Genomic DNA, 19268 nt, shown 5'->3' with positions numbered 1-19268 from the left:
GTTTGTCTATGGAGATTGCATGGCTGTGTGCTCGATTTTATACACCTGTCAGCAACGGGTGTGGCTGAAATAGCCAAATCCACTAATTTGAAGCAGTGTCCATATACTTTTGGCCATGTGGTGTACTATACATCTGAGTCAGACTATTTGAGTCATCTGACTTCATACATATTTACATCATATTTGTAGTGGTGCAAGATAAAAACACTGATTATATGTTGACCTTGTTCTATCAAACAGACCATTTACATTTTCTGCAGTTTACTGTAGTACTCAACACTACTAGCAGGACCTCAGCTTGTTTCATCACAGTCCAATCTAAACTCTAGGGAAATACAATTTCACTGGCAGTCAAACAGAATTCTTTATTTACTGGCCCACCTCAAAGCCAGAAATCTGCTGGAATAAAAATGCTGGATCATTCCTGTGAGACAAGAGCTGGTGGGGTTTTTTGTTTTGTTTAATGGAGAGTTAAATGTTTATCAAACTGTGCCATTTTGTGTTCTCTGCTGGTGGGAAAAGAGTTATAGTAGTAGTTTTGGTGGTAGATATACTAGTGGTGTCGTAATAGTGATAAACATAGTTTGAGGCGCTGAGCGCAGGTTGAGAATGTAGTCTCATTGGTTGGACTGGAGATGGGATTATTAGATCCTATAGCGAGACTGAGTCTGACAGATGTACTGAGATGAACTGTGTGACTTCCTCTCTACAGGACCCCAAGGCTGTTGAACTGGGGAGTGACCAGGCAGACACTCCAGGCACTCCAGACACCCCCGCCCCCCAGCTTCCCCCAGCCCCGCAGCCTCCCCCCGCCCCCCAGCTTCCCCCAGCCCCGCAGCCTCCCCCGGTTCCCCAGATCCCCTTGGTTTCAGACGACCCATCTCTGAAGCCCAGTCCTCTAACCAACGGCCAACACTCCCTCACAACCCCTATCACAACCACTGTTACCACCAACATGTTCCCTCCTCCCTACAACAACACCAAAAGTGAGCCCCAGCCAGAGAAGCCTGAAGGGCAGAACAGCGCCTACAACCTCCCTGACCCTCCCTTTCCTGGCCTGGGGGGTGGCATGTGTGCTGGGTATGGCAGCCTGTCTCGCGGTGGTGTCCACCAGAGCTCCCTCCACACCTACTGGCCCTCCAGGAACTACCAGCCCCAGCCTGGGGGTCACTACACCCTGCCCCTCCCCAGGGACATCTATGGCCAGGTGAGCCTGACCAACCAAACCGGGAGGGAAGGACCAGGCGACAACACCCTGGGTGGAATCCACCAGCTCAGACCCATCACTACCATGGAGCTCCTGAGGGAACCTTCCAGAACCAGGTTAGGATATGGGCTAGCTAGTTAGGCACAAGCATGACAGCAGATCTCCATAGCAGCAGATCCAAGCTAATAAGACTGGTGAGTTATTTAAACTCAGAGGATGGACAATAGTAAAAGGACATTCCATTTTTACCACACAAATATCAATACCCTCTCTGTAAATGAGTTTACCCTTAACAAAAGCTAATGCTTTCTTCAAGACAGGGCATTGATTTTTGCTGTGTGTAGGTAGTCATTTGAAAAATGAGGGCATATTCTGTGTAATGTTTGCTACTGACAAATAGAAGAGGAGTCATATACTCTGTCATTATCTGCATAAATGCTGTTTTCAGTGAAGAGAGAACTCTTCATCATACATACTGACCCTCAAAATCTGACTCAATTTCTTGTATGTAGTTTATGAACACATTTCCAAAAGAGGAGACTAGAGAATCATACCATACAACTCAACACATTATTTCAGCTCAATATGGATTAGAACCTGTCAATGTCCATATTGCATTCTATAGCAGTGTGCCCCAGTAGGAGCTGCTAGCTGCAGTAGTCCCTGTGGTGTCAACATGGTGAGGAGGGCGAGACAGATGACCAGCAGTTTAGGAGCATGTGGTATCAATCAGGGGAAGCTGCCTGCCACCAGTCGATAAATAAGGTTTCACCTGTATTACTGACTGACAGCAGCACTTTCCTCAGCTCATAAGCTGTGAATGAGCTGTTTACAGAGGCTACTGGACACCCTTTCTCCTCCCTCTACCTCTGTCTCTCTTTCCCTATCTTTTGCTCTCTCTCTTTCTCTCCATATACCAGGAACTCAGGCTGTGAAGATAAAATGTCTGTTTGCACAACTGTTCAGAGAAAATACCGAGCAAATAACAGTGATTGTTCAACAAATAAAATCGAATTGTTTTCTGTGCTTTCTGTCTGTCTCTCTCTACATATAGGCCTATCTCTTTCCCTTGTCTCAGCCCCCCCTCCCCACTTAACCCCTCCATCCCTTTATATTTTTTCAGAGGTGGATACGAGGAAGCTCTCATGTCCCAGGTGGATGGGGATCCCATCTCCTTCTTCCAGGCCATGTCCAGGGCCCAGATGCTACAGTTCCCCCACAAGCGCAGTAGCATGGTCAGCCTGGACAGCATCCGTAAGGACCCCCGCTGGAGGGACCCCAACCTGAGTGAGGTCATCACCATGCTCAGCCACCCCATGGACCCGGTCAAGTCCAACGCCGCAGCCTACTTGCAGCACCTGTGCTACGAGAACGACCACATAAAGCAGGACGTCAGGCAGCTGAAGGGGGTTCCAGTACTGGTGGGCCTCCTGGACCACCCTAAAGCCGAGGTCCACCGCAAGGCCTGTGGAGCCCTGAGGAATATCTCCTACGGGAAAGACCACCACAACAAGGTGGCCATCAAGAACTGTGACGGCATCCCGGCCCTTGTCAGACTGCTGAGGAAGTCCAGTAACATGGAGGTCACAGAGTTGGTCACAGGTATAGTGAGCCTATGACAGAAGTCCTGTACAAACATCTCTGCAATGGTCATGAGTCACTCTGATTATTACCCAACCACCTCACTTTACTAACAGTAACTTACATATCCATATTATTTTACATATAGGAACCCTGTGGAATCTGTCCTCCCATGAGCCTCTGAAGATGATGGTCATCAATCACGGGCTCCAGACGCTGACTGATGAGGTCATCATCCCCCACTCTGGCTGGAGGAGAGACCTCACTGAGCACTCAAGACCCCAGGAGACAGAGTGGACAACCGTGTTCAAGAACACCTCAGGGTGTCTCAGGTACAATATAGCAGCTACATAGACGACAAGGTCATGGAACCTTACACAAGAGTAATTGAGGGTTTATTGCTCCATTAATAGGACATTTCTAAATTGGACGTAATGGTAAATGAGTTACTGACAGCTTGCTAATAGTGACGCTATGCTAACTAATAGTGACGCTATGCTAACTAATAGTGACGCTATGCTAACTTAATCCGCTCCACTAATAGACCTGTGTTGTCCCAGGAATGTGAGCTCAGATGGGGCAGAGGCTCGTCAGAGGCTGAGGGAGTGTGATGGGCTGGTGGACGCTCTCCTCCATGCCCTACAGTCAGCGGTTGCCAACAAGGAGACAGACAATAAGGTGACCGCAGACATGGTTGAGCACATGTAAATTCCAACTAAAACATTATGGCGGGAGTGCGAATCAGTACATTAACCAAAAGTATTCTGGAACACATATGTGAATCAGATCCTCCCTATATTCTATGCATCTTCAGTCTTTGTTAAGCATCTTTGTGTTGTTTATGCTCCTCTCTCTCAGTCAGTAGAGAACTGCATCTGCATCCTGAGAAACCTCTCCTACCACGTCCACAAAGAGGTGCCAGGAGCGGAGCGATTTCAGGAACCCGTGGCCAATCAGGTGCCACGGTCAGGATCAGGAGGGAAGAAGAAGAATGAGGCAGACTGTTTTGGAGGGAAAAAGCCCAAGGGTCAGTTACCGTTTTTTTCAGTGACTTTGGCAAATTTTTCAGATGTAAGTGGTATATTAAAAAAATCTTGAGTACAAAACTCTTAACTGATAACACTTAATTCCCCCTATCTTATGTTCAGAACCTTTGATTGTGCTTTCATTGGGGTTTAGTCATTCATGCAATATCAAAGTTTTCTGTGAAATACCATGAGCACATTTTGTTTAGTTACCAATACATCAGATAATGTTAGGCTCAACAGTCAGTCATTTTAACTACCTTTTAATCCAAAAGCAAAAGATACAAGATACACATTTCAAAACTGTGCTTTTTGAAGTGCTAAATAGAAAGAATAGTAGATGGTGAATACTATTTTCCATACAGTATTTGACTATATAAATTGACATGCATAAAAAAAATATGAAACAATAATATATACCCAATGGCAGGTTGTGAGCATGTTCAGAAATGTTTCAGTCTTACAGTTTCATTATCCTTATACAGTACATATGCAGGACAAATAATCAGAAATAGGGGTATTGTAAAGCAGTTGGCTACTGTAAAAACGTACCATGGTGTTGTATGTTATTTCTGCAGTGGCAATTTTAGCATGTAAATCTTGGTGGAGCAAACTCAACCATTTTTGGGGGTGATGCATGCCAGTAAAGCCACTACACAACACAACACTAAACAATACATTAATTGCACTATAACGGTGACAAACGGTGCCCACAAACTGTTAGGGCCGACATAACGCTGTCCCAACAGCAGTCCCAACAGCAGTTCCAACACCTTACCACTGCTACACCTGGCTATCAGCAGAGCCTTGTCTGGCAGCGAAACAGTTCATTCAGTCTAATTTACTGCCTTTAAAAAACACATAGCTGATATGGCTGACTTGCTTAAACAAATGTGGTTTCTACTAACAATTGAGATATACAAACTATGGAATAAGGGAACGATGAGCGGATAAGAGGCAATCCGTAATTTCGATTAAGTCATTAATGAGCGAGCTAAGACGGACTAAGTCAATATACTATTTGTTCAGTACTTTTGAAATGTACAGCGACAGAATTTAGAAAGTCAGGACCGTAGGATAAATAAAGGGGGCATTTAAACAGAGACAATGAAAGCTCTTACAGCGGGACACCTGTCGACACCTGTCAACAACTTCCGGTGAAATTGGAGGGCACGCAATTCAAATAAATAATCATAAAAATTATGGATATTAAACATCTAGGTACATACAAGTGTCTTATATCGGTTAAAAGCTTACATTTTTGTTAATCTAATTGCATTGTCCGATTTACAATAGGCTTTACAGCGAAAGCATGCCATGCGATTGTTTGAGGACGGCGCCCCACATCAAAATATTTTTCAACCAGCACAGGCTTCATAAAATCACAAATAGCGATTAAATATTCACTTACTTTTTGAAAATCTTCCTCTGATTTGCAATCTAAAGGGTCCCAGCTACAACATGCATGGTTGTTTTGTTAGATAAAATCCTTCTTTACATCCCAAAAAGTATGTTTAGTTGGTCCCATCGATTTGAGTAATCCACTCGTTCAACGTGGAGAGAAAGGAATCAAAAAAGCTACCGCAAAACTTTGTTAAAACAAGTCAAAATACATTTCTATCCAATCCTCAGGTACCCTAAAATGTAATTAAACTATAATATTTTGTACGGAAAGATGTATGTTCAATAGGAAAGTAAAATTAGCAGGTGCGTGTCCTCTTCGTCGCGCGTGCGCACAGACTGATGTCCAACTCTGACTCCCATTACCAAAACTCAAAACTCTTCCTCGTTTGGGAAGAAACAAGCCTGAAACCTTGAACAAAGACTGTTGACATCTAGTGGAAGCCATAGGAATTGCAATCTGGGAGCTGGAATAGCAAATGCCCTATAGCATTACATTGTAGGAGCATGGACTCTCAAACAAAAAAATTTGGGTTGGTTTTTCTTTGGATTATCTCCTACCATATCAATGGTGTTATAGTCCCATACATTATTTTAACATTTCTAAAAACGCCAAAGTGTTTTATATCCAATGGTACCAGTTATATGCATATCTTGGCATCTGGGCCTGAGTAACAGGCAGTTTACTTTGGGCATGTCAGTCAGACAGGAAGTGGAGAAAAATAGACCCTAGCCTGAAATTATGTGTGGGAAAGGGACCAAATTATTAGGGCGAGGCACATGGGCTACTAACGTCTTACTACACAACATACACATAGTATTACTTTCTTAGCTATACTATACATATCTCGCTGGCAAATTACATAATTTACGCAGCAGCATACAAGATATTTTTGGACTCACCTTGTTGTGCTGTGCTCACTTGAACAGGAATGTGGCGTGGCGGTCCTGCTTCTGGCATTCTCTGGATTTATGGTGCTTTCAAGACAACTGGAAACAATAACAAAAAACAAGGTCGAATCATGATGTCAGTGATCTTCAGGTTGGAGCTCTAGAAAGAGGCCAGAGTTCCAGACTTAGAATTCTGAGTTGGATGACAGTTCAAAACGTATTTTCCCAGTCGGAGCTTGTTTTTCTTCTGACTTCCCAGTAGTCTTGAACTCATTGAAGTCTGAGATTTCCCAGTTCCGAGTTTCCAGTTGTTTTGAATGCGGCAGAAGTCATGCTGGATTGACAGCATGGCCAATGTATCCAACCTCATCTGGCCCATCGTGTTGCATATGAATGTTTATGCTTTTAAGCATGGAAAAGAGACCCTTAAACCCAGACTTGGACTACACACCTTCTCCACTGAATAGCAGGCTAGTGATTGCTTTGCAACGGTTGCAGTTAGCCACTGATTCCTTCCAAACCACTCATTGTTGAATTTGTGATTTCCAAGTTGTTGTGTAATGTTTATGTCCAATGGCCGATGAGCACCGATACAGTTGAAGTCGGAAGTTTACATACACTTTGGTTGGAGTCATTAAAACTCGTTTTTCAACCACTCCACAAATTTCTTGTTGACAAACTATAGTTTAGGCAAGTCTGTTAGGACATCTACTTTGTGCATATCACAAGTAATTTTTCCAACAATTGCTAACAGACAGATTATTTCACTGTATCACAATTCCAGTGGGTCAGAAGTTTACATACACTAAGTTGACCGTGCCTTTAAACAGCTTGGAAAATTCCAGAAAATGATGTAATGGCTTTAGAAGCTTCTGATAGGCTAATTGACATCATTTGAGACCATTGGAGGTGTACCTGTGGATGTATTTCAAGGCCTACCTTGAAACTCAGTGCCTCTTTGCTTGACATCATGGGAAAATCAAAAGAAATCAGCCAAGACCTCAGAAACAAAATTGTAGACCACAAGTCTGGTTCATCATTGGGAGCAATTTCCAAACGCCTGAAGGTACCACGTTCATCTGTCCAAACAATAGTACGCAAGTTTAAACACCATGGGACCACGCAGCCGTCATACCGCTCAGGAAGGAGACGCGTTCTGTCTCCTAGAGATGAACGTACTTTTGTGTGAAAAGTGCAAATCAATCCCAGAACAACAGCAAAGGACTTTGTGAAGATGCTGGAGGAAACAGGTACAAAAGTATCTATATCCACAGTAAAACAAGTCTATATCGACATAACCTGAAAGGCCGCTCAGCAAGGAAGAAGCCACTGCTCCAAAACCGCCATAAAAAATCCAGACTATGGTTTGCAATTGCACATGGGGACAAACATGGTACTTTTTGGAGAAATGTCCTCTGGTCTGATGAAACAAAAATAGAACTGTTTGGCCATAATGACCATCGTTATGTTTGGAGGAAAAAGGGGGAGGCTTGCAAGCCGAAGAACACTATCCCAACCATGAAGCACGGGGAATGGCAGCGTCATGTTGTGGGGGTGCTTTGCTGCAGGGGGGACTGGTGCAATTGACAAAATAGATGGCATCATGAGGGAGGAAAATTATGTGAATATATTGAAGCAACATCTCAAGACATCTGCCAGGAAGTTAAAGCTTGGTCGCAAATGGGTCTTCCAAATGGACAAGCATACTTCCAAAGTCGTGGCAAAATGGCTTAAGGACGACAAAGTCAAGGTATTGGAATGGCCATCACAAAGCCCCGACCTCAATCCCATAGAAAATGTGTGGGCAGAACTGAAAAAGTGTGTGCGAGCAAGGAGGCAAACAAACCTGACTCTACACCAGCTCTGTCAGGAGGAATGGGCCAAAATTCACACAACTTATTGTGGGAAGCTTGTGGAAGGCTACCGAAACGTTTGACCCAAGTTAAACAATTTAAAGGCAACGCTACCAAATACTAATTGAGTGTATGTAAACTTCTGACCCACTGAGAATGTGATGAAATAAATCAAAGCTGAAATAAATCATTCTCTCTACTATTATTCTGACATTTCACAATCTTAAAATAAAGTGGTGATCCTAACTGACTTTAGACAGGGAATTTTTACTAGGATTAAATGTCAGGAAGTGTGAAAAACGGAGTTTAAATGTATTTGGCTAAGGTGTATGTAAACTTCCGACTTCATCTGTACGTTTTATCTATACTTTATTTTCATATGACAAGGATTGAAAAGGATTTGCCAGTAGATTGTTGACTTGATTCATGATGATGACTGATAGCTTGCTAGCTAAGATTTTGAAAGTATGATGTTGACATGATCAGTCCAATCAAAGCTACGGTAAATATAACGTGATTTGATGTCATTTTATCTGTGACCAATGACCTTGAGCCTTCTTGGATGGGCACTTCTAATGTAACTCTGTGGCAGCACCCAAGGGGCTTGAATTTTCGAGCTCTCCTTGTAGATTTTGCAGTGACGTAGTGTCCTCATGAGTGACAGAACACTGAGCCAATCACCTCACAACTAGAGAACATTACCAACAGCTACGCTCTGTATTTTCCGCTGGCTGCCCCACCACCACAGAAAGCACTGAGCTAGGCTGAAACACCTGCGTTTTGGAGCTGTCTTAGTCAGGAAAGCAAAAAAGAGACCATGCTTTATTAACTCGAAGATATTTTTTTACATTGTTTGCAAACGGATATGTGACACATTAATGTGTGTCACATATCATAAAAAACAGGTGGGGATGAACAGGTAGGGCTCAGAGCCCCACCTGCCTTGAATGACGGTTCACCACTGTTCAAGATCACCTTTTCTATGTGACTTGTCAACTGATACAGTATTTACTGTCTCTCTGCTTACAGTGTATCAATGAAATCAGATAATGAATGGAAAACGGTATATTGTTATACATACAACCCAGGTATTTCAGCAGTGCATTGTACACTACAATATAATTCCAAATGGTAGCACATGAGTGACTCTTTCCATTTTGTCCTATTGAAGCACACTGGCTGATTGAGAATGATCATGTAGTAATTAAGGCCACATCCAGTTCATTGTATTGTTAACAAATTACAAGAAAATCATATACAAAGTTAAGTGAATATTGCATTTTGAAAAGCAGATAGATTAAATATGTATCCAAATGAAAAGGTGCAGCGAACAAGTGCCTTTGTCAATTTGTTTGTTGTACTCGGTCAATTGAAAATGTGCTTAGAGTTTCTAAGAATGAGCCATTTTGATGATCTGTTAAGATTTTTGTGCATAGAGTTGTGAAATGTACCACATACTTTGGCAAGCATGTATATAGGGGTAGAATTGGGTGATTTCTGGTGTGTAGTTTGTATTGCTGTAATGCTATATATAGGGGTAGAATTGGGTGATTTCTGGTGTGTAGTTACAGCAATACAAACTACACACCAGAAATCACCCAATTCTACCCCTATATATAGCGGTAGAATTGGGTGATTTCTGGTGTGTAGTTTGTATTGCTGTAATGCTATATTTGCCATTTGAAAATGTCTTCCTTATTTGTCTTTTTATTTTTTTTTCCTTCCATCACCATTCACAAGAGGAGTGGTTCAATCAAAGTAAGTCTGTCTAAATAAATGAATTATATTTGACAATCAAAAATGTTTGTTTAATTCAAAAAATCTATATATACATTTTCAACAATGTTGGTAAAATATCCTTTATTGTTTAAAGAAATTATGAAAGAGATTGGTGTGTTTTCTCACTATCTAATTATGGCATGGTGTTGTTCAATGACAGACATGTATTTGTTTAAAATCTATTACTTGGTTTAATTTCAGAGAGACAAATAATACTATATATCTGCCTCACTCTCAGAAAAATAAGTTATATTGCTAGGTTTTACACAGTTAAATGTAATAAATAACTACATTTTTTATGAAGAAATTGACAAATTATACATTTATCAAATCAAATCAAATGAAATTGTATTTGACACATGCGCCGGATACAGCAGGTGTAGGCCTTTTTGACAACAGGACTTCCATGTCCTAGTAGCTCGGGGGTGGTGGAAAACTACTCAATCGGTATAGAAAATGAGTAGCAGAGGTCAGGGGGCCAGTTCCCAAACTGTTTCACTCAGGCCCCCCTTCCACCATTGGGGAACATCCCTTGCCCACCCTGCACGCCACATCTATTTCTATGGGCACAAGCACTGTTCATGACATGAACTGTTTACACCACTCTTTTTTTGGCGGAGAGAAAATGGATCAGGTTTGAAGCATATTTGAAGCAATTTTACACTTTTTCATGGAGTGCAGAGGATATTTAGCCGTTTTAAAACTAATGTTCTTGCAATTCTATGCAGTTTGCCAATTCTAATGTGTGTTCATGTGATGCTTGAGTGACTGAAAAATTACAACAGGATTCAGGGATTCGGGATTCAGGATTCCCACAGATTGAGAACCACTGTTCTAGTCCATTATTGATGCTTTGCCTGTTTGATGGTTAGTCAGAAAGCATAGCAGGATTTTGTATAAGTGTCCGGATTAGTGTCCCACTCCTTGAAAGCGGCAGCTCTAGCCTTTAGCTCAGTGCGGATGTTGCCTGTAATCCATGGCCTCTTGTTGGGATATGTACGTGCGGTCACTGTGGGGCCGACTTTGTCGATGCACTTATTAATGAAGCTGGTGACAGATGTGGGAAACTCCTCAATGCCATTGGATGAATCCCAGAACGTATTCCATATTCCATAGAGCAGGGTTCCCCAACTGGCAGCGATTTTATTTGTCCACCCAAGTTTTCAGAGCAAAAAAATCTATATTTGTTTTAATTGTTGGACCTAAAAGATTGTAAAAACACTAGCATATCAGCTCTGAGTTATTTTCATTTAGGAAATCTGTTCCAAAGTATTCCCACATATGTGCAACTATGGGGCTTCTTGTGGTTAATTTGCAGTCTACAAATTATTTGTAATTATATTCTGGCCCCCTGACCTTCCGTTCAAGAAAAAAATCAATCCGCAGCTGAATTTAGTTGATGATCCCAGCCATAGAGTTTTGGTCAGATTTGTCAACTGGTAAAAAGGATTTCAGTTTTCAAAAACAAAATGTTCATTCACATCTAAAATCAATGAATAAAAAATCAGAGAACAGTAATATTTTACACACGCATGAAGGTACTCATAAGCAATCAATTCTGATGAAAAAAACACAAATGTATAAAATTGGTGCATATAGCGTTTTGGAAATAAACTCTTCAAATACATAATCATGTTTGGTCAACTATGAGACTCCAGGACCTCTTCTCTGTGGTTGCTTGCCCTGTTGTCTACCTCAAGTCTTGAGCTTCAATGGAAGACCTTGGTATTTCTGACTCATTATCATTGTCATGTCTTTATACACTTCCCATGTTTTGATATTTCCTATTTACGGTGTGTGTCATACCGTGAGATTTCAATTGTGCTTTTTGCTAACCACGGTGTGTGTGTGTGTGCCTGCGTGTGTGTATTTTGTCTAGGCTGGAGAAATGGACCAGGTGACAAAAAATATGGTACACTGGATTTACCCAAACGCACACAACCAACGAAAGGTATGGAGCATCTTTAGTGATCTGTGGATTGATCAAGACATGCAATTACATCACTTAATGAAGCATTCCAAAGACCTACAGTGTGGAAAACCTTGGCATGAGGCATCTATAAAATGTATTGTGCATGATGTAGAATAGTTCCCAATGTGTTATAATGTCAAGAAGTGACTGGATTGTATTGGAACCAATCAGACACAAAAGTAGACCGTCTGAATGCTTTGATAGAACAACATGGTGCATACAAATGCTGTATGTCAGTTACTGTATGAGTACAATACAATATGGAATAGCTTGATGTGGTTTCTGTGGTTGCAGTACCTTCAGAAAGTATTCATACCCAAATCAAATCAAATTTGATTTGTCACACACACATGGTTAGCAGATGTTAATGCGGGTGTAGCGAAATGCTTGTGCTTCTAGTTCCAACCATGCAGTAATATCTAACAAGTAATCTAACCTAACAATTTCACAACAACTACCTTATACACACAAGTGTAAAGGAATGAATAAGAATATGTACATAAAAATATATAAATGAGTGATGGCCGAACGGCATAGGCAAGATACAGTAGATGGTATAGAGTACAGTATATACATATGAGATGAGTAATGTAGGGTATGTAAACATTATATAAAGGGGCATTGTTTAAAGTGGCTAGTGATAGGTTTATTACGTCAAGATGGCAAGATGCAGTAGATGGTATAGAGTACAGTATATACATATGAGATGAGTAATGTAGGGTATGTAAACATGATATAAAGTGGCATTGTTTAAAGTGGCTAGTGATACATTTTTAGGGATTCATCAATTTTTACGTTATTAAAGTGGCTAGAGTTGAGTCAGTATGTTGGCAGCAGCCACTCAATGTTAGTGATGGCTGTTTAACAGTCTGATGGCCTTCAGATAGAAGCTTTTTTTCAGTCTCTCGGTCCCCGCTTTGATGCACCTGTACTGACCTTGCCTTCTGGATGATAGCGGGGTGAACAGGCAGTGGCTCGGGTGGTTGTTATCCTTGATGATCTTTTTGGCCTTCCTGTGACATCGGGTGGTGTAGGTGTCCTGGAGGGCAGGTAGTTTGCCCCCGGTGATGCGTTGTGCAGACCTCACTACCCTCTGGAGAGCCTTCCGGTTATGAGCAGAGCAGTTGCCGTATCAGGCGGTGATACAACCCGACAGGATGCTCTCGATTGTGCATCTGTAAAAGTTTGTGAGTGTTTTTGGTGACAAGCCAAATTTCTTCAGCCTCCTGAGGTTGAAGAGGCGCTGCTGTGCCTTCTTCACCATGCTGTCTGTGTGGGTGGACCATTTCAGTTTGTTCGTGATGTGTACGCCGAGGAACTTCAAACTTTACACCCTCTCCACTACTGTCCTGTCGATGTGGATAGGGGGCTGCTCCCTCTGCTGTTTCCTGAAGTCCACGATCATCTCCTTTGTTTTGTTGACATTGAGTGTGAGGTTATTTTCCTGACACCACACTCCGAGGGCCCTCACCTCCTCCCTGTAGGCCATCTCGTCGTTGTTGGTAATCAAGCCTACTACTGTAGTGTCGTCTGCAAACTTGATGATTGAGTTGGAGGCGTGCATGGCCACACAGTCGTGGATGAACAGGGAGTACAGGAGAGGGCTGAGAACGCACCCTTGTGGGGCCCCAGTGTTGAGGATCAGCGGGGTGGAGATGTTGTTACCTACCCTCACTACCTGGGGGCGGCCTGTCAGGAAGTCCAGGACCCAGTTGCACAGGGCGGGGTCGAGAACCAGGGTCTCGAGCTTAATGACGAGTTTGGAGGGTACTATGGTGTTAAATGCTGAGCTGGAGTCAATGAACAGCATTCTTACATAGGTATTCCTCTTGTCCAGATGGGTTTAGGGCAGTGTGCAGTGTGATTGCGTCGTCTGTGGACCTATTGGGGCGGTAAGCAAATTGGAGTGGGTCTAGGGTGTCAGGTAGGGTGGAGGGGATATGGTCCTTGACTAGTCTCTCAAAGCACTTCATGATGACGGATGTGAGTGCTACAGGGCGGTAGTCATTTAGCTCAGTTACCTTAGCTTTCTTGGGCACAGGAACAATGGTGGCCCGCTTGAAGCATGTGGGAACAGCAGACTGGGATAAGGATTGATTGAGTATGTCCGTAAACACACCAGCCAGCTGGTCTGCGCATGCTCTGAGGACACGGCTGGGGATGCCATCTGGGCCTCCAGCCTTGCGAAGGTTAACACGTTTAAATGTTTTACTCACGTTTGCTGCAGTGAAGGAGAGCCCGTAAGGTTTCGGTAGCGGGCCGTGTCAGTGGCACTGTATTGTCCTCAAAGCGAGCAAAGAAGTTGTTTAGTCTGTCTGGGAGCAAGACATCGTGGTCCGCAACGGGGCTGGTTTTTCTTTTGTAGTCCGTGATTGACTGTAGACCCTGCCACATACCTCTTGTGTCTGAGCCGCTGAATTGCGACTCTACTTTGTCTCTATACTGTCGCTTAGCTTGTTCGATTGCCTTGCGGAGGGAATAGCTACACTGTTGGTATTCGGTCATGTTTCCGGACACCTTGCCCTGATTAAAAGCAGTGGTTCGCACTTTCAGTTTTGCGCGAATGCTGCCATCAATCCACGGTTTCTGGTTGGGGAATGTTTTAATAGACGCTGTGGGTACAACATCACCGATGCACTTGCTAATTAACTCGCTCACCGAATCAGCAATGTTGTTGTTCGACGTTATGCGGAACATATCCCAGTCCACGTGATCAAAGCAATCTTGAAGCGTGGAATCCGATTGATCGGGCCAGCGTTGAACAGACCTGAGCGCGGGTGCTTCCTGTTTTAGTTTCTGTCTATAGGCTGCGAGCAACAAAATGGAGTCGTGGTCAGCTGTTGTGTTACAGCCTGAATTCAAAATAGATTAAAATGTTGTTGTTTTTTTCCTCATCCATCGACACACAGTACTCCATAATGACAAAGTGAAAACGTGTTTTTAGAAATGTTTGCAAATGTATTCATTTACATAAGTATTCACACCCCTGAGTCAATATATGTTGGAATCTCCTTTGGCAGAGATTACCAATGTGAGTCTTTCTGGGTAAATCTAAGAGCTTTGCACACCTGGATTAAACAATATTTGCACATTATTCTATTTAAAGTTCTTCAAGCTCTGTCAAGTTGGTTATTGATCATTGCTAGACAGCCATTTCCAAGTCTTTCCATAGATTTTCAAGCTGATTTTAAGTCAAAACTGTAACTACTTCACGCGGGAACATTCAATGTAATCTTGGTAAGCAGCTCCAGTGGCCTTATGTTTTAGGTTATTGTCCTGCTGAAAGGTGAATTTGTCTCCCAGTGTCTGTTGGAAAGCAGACTGAACCAGCTTTTCCTCTAGAATTTTGCCTGCGCATAGCCCTATTCCATTTATTTTTATCCTAAAAAACTCTTTAGTCCTTGCCGATGACAAGCATACCCATAACATGATGCAGCCACCACTTGAAAATATGAAGAGTGGTACTGTAATGTGTTGTATTTGCCACATTTTTTGCATTTTTACAGTTTTGTAGTGTCTTATTGCAAACAGGATTCATTTTGGGAATATTTTTATTATGTACAGGCTTCCTTCATTTCACTGAGCCATTTGGGTTAGTACTGTGGAGTAACTACAATGTTGTTGATCCATTGACAGTTTTCTCCTATCACAGTCATTAAACTCTGTGACTGTTTTAAAAGTGACCATTGGCCTCATGGTGAAATCCCTGAGCGGTTTCTTTCCTCTCAGACAATTGAGTTAGGAAGGACGCCTGTATCTTTGTAGTGACTGGGTGTATTGATACACCATCCAAAGTGTAATTAATAACTTTGTAATGTGCAAAGGGATATTCAATGTCTGCTTTTTTTTACCCATCTACCAATAGGTGCCCTTCTTTGCGAGGCATTGGAAAACCTCCCTGGTCTTTGTGGTTGAATCTGATTTTGAAATTCACAGATAATTGTATGTGTGGGGTACAGAAATGAGCTAGTTCTTCAAAAATCATGTTAAACACTATTGTTGCACACAGAGAGAGTCCATGCAACTTATTATGTGACTTGCTAAGCACATTTTTACTCCTCCATTTTTACACATTTTTACTACAAAGGGATTGAATACTTATTGACTCAAGACATTTTAGCTTTTCATTTTTATTAATTTGTAAAAATGTCTTAAAACAGAATTCCACATTGACATTGCAGGGAATTGTGTGAAAGCCAGTAACACAAATCTCAATTTAATCAATTTTAAATTCAGGCTGTAACACAAAGTCAAGGGGTGTGAATACTTTCTGAATGCCTTATATAGTGTTTGTATGTGCTTTTGTGTTTGAGGTGGGGGGAGGGAGTGGTGTGAACAGCTATTATGGGTTATATTCAGCATCAAATCAAGTGAGGATTTTAAGTATTTTGTGTCATGATGTGATTATAAGGCACTATGACTTTTTTGTGTATGAAATATAATGTGTGATTTATGCAGGCATTGTGTGATATCCCAGACTGTTGAGAAGATTCTATACTAGTCATTGACATTCAGAAGATCAGACAGAAGATGACACCTTAGGAAAGAAGAGCGTTAGAACTGAATCGATTATACAACTCTCTTCTTTATGACGTTGACATCATCGCAGCAGCTCTGCCACTGTGGTTGGAATATGTTCAGATACATACATATTTATAAGTGAAACACAATGTAAGGCAATATATATTAAAAAAATCCCTGAGCATTGTAGATGTCTTTTGATGTAGAAGTCCAGACAGGTTCAAATGGAAAGTTTGGTCATGGCCCACCAGAGCCCATCTGAGTGTGTATGAGAGGATTACTGATGACACTGGGTAGTCATCCAGGTAGCACAAGTCTTATACCCTCAACAGAACCTGTGCGTCCGGATGTAGAGCCTTCCCGCGCTCCTGCCAGAGGATGCAATCCTTGTGATAATCAGGTTACAAGCCCATGTAAGGATTAGACAGCATGTAAGCCTCGCAGCCAGCAGCAGCCTCCCAGCAGCCTCCCAGCAGCTTCAGCTGGCTGAATATGGATGGAAAGCCTCTGGAAGACAGCCTGTAACAGAGTTCCTGTGTATTTTTACTCCTTATGTATTCTAGCCAGGCTGCTGGGGATGTGGGTATAGCTAGAAGCCTCTCACTCCAGTAAAATAGTACAGTCTGTGAAGGAATATGGCTGAAGTTAGTGGGGGATACCGTATGTACACAGATGGATTTGTTAGCGGAGAAGAGCTCTGTGAGAGCTGATAAGATGGGGAGCCTGCAGCATTCAGTTGTTAATAATAGAATAGACATCCATGTTTACATGCTGTGTGGGTGTTTGCATGTGTTTGTACAAAAGGAAAGTTGGGAAAACATTTAGTAATTTCAAGCACAGTCCAAATCCCCTAGCCACGCAGAACATTCCTTCAACATAAAACCAGTGTGCACACACACAAGCATGGCTGAGCTTTAATTGGGGTTATTATTTATTTTGTATATATTCTATATTCTTTCTGAAATACTAATCCAATGATAATTTTGTGCTTCATAGGCTATGAAGCTCAAAGTCAGACTATCTATATTCTCTAGAGGAGGCATCTGATTGATGATAAATATTTGCTCCTTATCTTACAGTGATCTGTTCATGGTTCTGGACCATAAAACTATGACAATGAAAGAAGAGGTGTTTTGAGATTTTGTCTTTGATGTCATAGGAAACAACTATTGCATTTTTATATCATCCTGCACTTACTCATCACACTTTGGCCTAAAAACTCCAAGCTGTCAGAAAAAGTAGACTCTACCACTTCATAAAAGAAACAGTAGGGTGCAAGTCCTCAGTTCTATCACATCGGTTTTTCACTATGAAGTCTGAACTGTGCTAGCTTTATAAGCGCTATATGTGCTGTTTAGTTGCTGATTGGTGGCTTGAGAATCCACTGTGTCTCATCATATCAGTTCCAATGTGTATGAGAGTTCTCTACTGGTGGCAGATGTTCTGTTTCTCTCTCTCTTTCTCTGTAGGTCTGGAGCTGCTGTACCAGCCGGAGGTGGTGAGGCTGTACCTGTCTCTCCTCACTCGCAGTCAGAACCATAACACCCTGGAGGCAGCAGCCGGAGCTCTGCAGAACCTTGCTGCAGGACACTGGGCTGTGAGTGAAGGGCAATGGGGGAGAACTTTATCTGAGGCTGTGGGAGAACAGAATGTTTGTTTCTCATCCTCTCTCCCACCCACCCCCACCCCCCACCCCTCTCCGTGTGAAGGGTGTATTGAAGTGTGGTTGAAAAGCTATCATGTATATAAAAGTATGATGTGTGAATCCTCACAAGTAGCACAATAGGAGTGTACAATTTATACATGACATCCTTCTATTATTCTCTCTCTGTGCCTTTTCTCAGTGGTCCAGTTACATCCGGGCCACAGTTAGGAAGGAGAAAGGTCTGCCTGTCCTGGTGGAGCTACTGCGTTCAGATGGTGATAAAGTGGTCCGGGCTGTAGCTATTGCTCTACGCAACCTGGCCATAGATCGACGGAACAAAGACCTCATAGGTACATGCACATAAACACGTATGCACACATAAATGCATGCATGCACATGAGCAAATGTGTCGAAATTGTACTCACATGCACATGCACGCGAGTGCACGCACACGCACACGATACATAATTTTACCCTTTGCCCCATAGGAAGCTATGCCATGAGGGACCTGGTCAGTAACCTGCCCAGTGGTCAGCAGCGACCAGCCAAGAACCTGGAAGGGGACACAGTGGTGGCCATTCTGAACACTATCCATGAGATCATCTCAGACAGCCCGGAGAACGTCCGTGGTCTCATACAGGGTCACGGCATCCAGAAACTGGTGGCCATCAACAAGACAAGGTAGATTATCATAGCATAGTATCTTTGGTGTTGGTTATGGGAGATGGTTTCAATTGGCTAGATGCTCAGTTCACCGTGTTGTACTCTCTCCTTTATGCTGGCTCTGGTTTATTCTGTTGTTTCTTTACTAGCCAATCTGTGCGGGAGACCAAAGCAGCATCTCATGTCCTGCAGACAGTGTGGGCCTACAAGGACCTGAGAAATAGCCTCTACAAGGGAGGCTGGAACAAGAGCCACTTTAAGGTTTTGCATGGCATGCTGTAGAAGGCTGTATTCCCCATTCACTACACAGTCCAAATGGGTGGCACAAACACAGTCTGCTATTGAGCACTGTATGGGACACAATTAGTTCATAATGGCATACTGAGTCTTGTTTATTTTTTACCTTCAGTCAACAACTAGTGGAATGCCCAAAAAAACGAAGAGCGGAAAGTCAGCCTATGATGACATCACACTTCCTCTGATGGAGAAAAACCAAGGTCAGCATGAGACTGTAGCTGTGTGTGTGTGTGTGTGTGTGTGTGTGTGTGTGTGTGTGTGTGTGTGTGTGTGTGTGTGTGTGTGTGTGTGTGTGTGTGTGTGTAGGGAGATTGACATCGAAATTGGAAGTCAATCCATTCCTCAGGACATCGGGAAATGTCTTCAAAATCGGCCACTAGGGGCAACAGTGAGCGCTATTACTATCAAGTAGACTTGAGTAATCCCATGACTC

General features: G+C 42.6%; 1 protein-coding gene across 1 annotated transcript in view; it reads left to right on the top strand.

Moving 5' to 3' along the window:
• Nucleotides 1-19268, top strand: part of LOC115148325 (armadillo repeat protein deleted in velo-cardio-facial syndrome homolog) — a 30779-nt gene that overhangs the window by 9256 nt on the left and 2255 nt on the right. The window contains exons 3-14 of the mRNA XM_029690250.1: nt 713-1323; nt 2331-2809; nt 2937-3120; nt 3349-3466; nt 3647-3815; nt 9699-9716; nt 11617-11688; nt 17700-17827; nt 18075-18225; nt 18364-18556; nt 18688-18799; nt 18948-19035. Of these exons, the coding sequence (XP_029546110.1) occupies nt 713-1323; nt 2331-2809; nt 2937-3120; nt 3349-3466; nt 3647-3815; nt 9699-9716; nt 11617-11688; nt 17700-17827; nt 18075-18225; nt 18364-18556; nt 18688-18799; nt 18948-19035 (2323 nt within the window). The remainder of the gene's footprint in view (nt 1-712; nt 1324-2330; nt 2810-2936; nt 3121-3348; nt 3467-3646; nt 3816-9698; nt 9717-11616; nt 11689-17699; nt 17828-18074; nt 18226-18363; nt 18557-18687; nt 18800-18947; nt 19036-19268) is intronic.

The sequence above is a fragment of the Salmo trutta genome, chromosome 15, assembly GCF_901001165.1.
Source record: "Salmo trutta chromosome 15, fSalTru1.1, whole genome shotgun sequence".
NCBI classification, from domain to species: Eukaryota; Metazoa; Chordata; class Actinopteri; order Salmoniformes; family Salmonidae; genus Salmo; species Salmo trutta.
The sequence above is the reverse complement of the archived record's forward strand: the minus strand, read 5'-3'. Positions and strand labels throughout refer to the sequence as shown.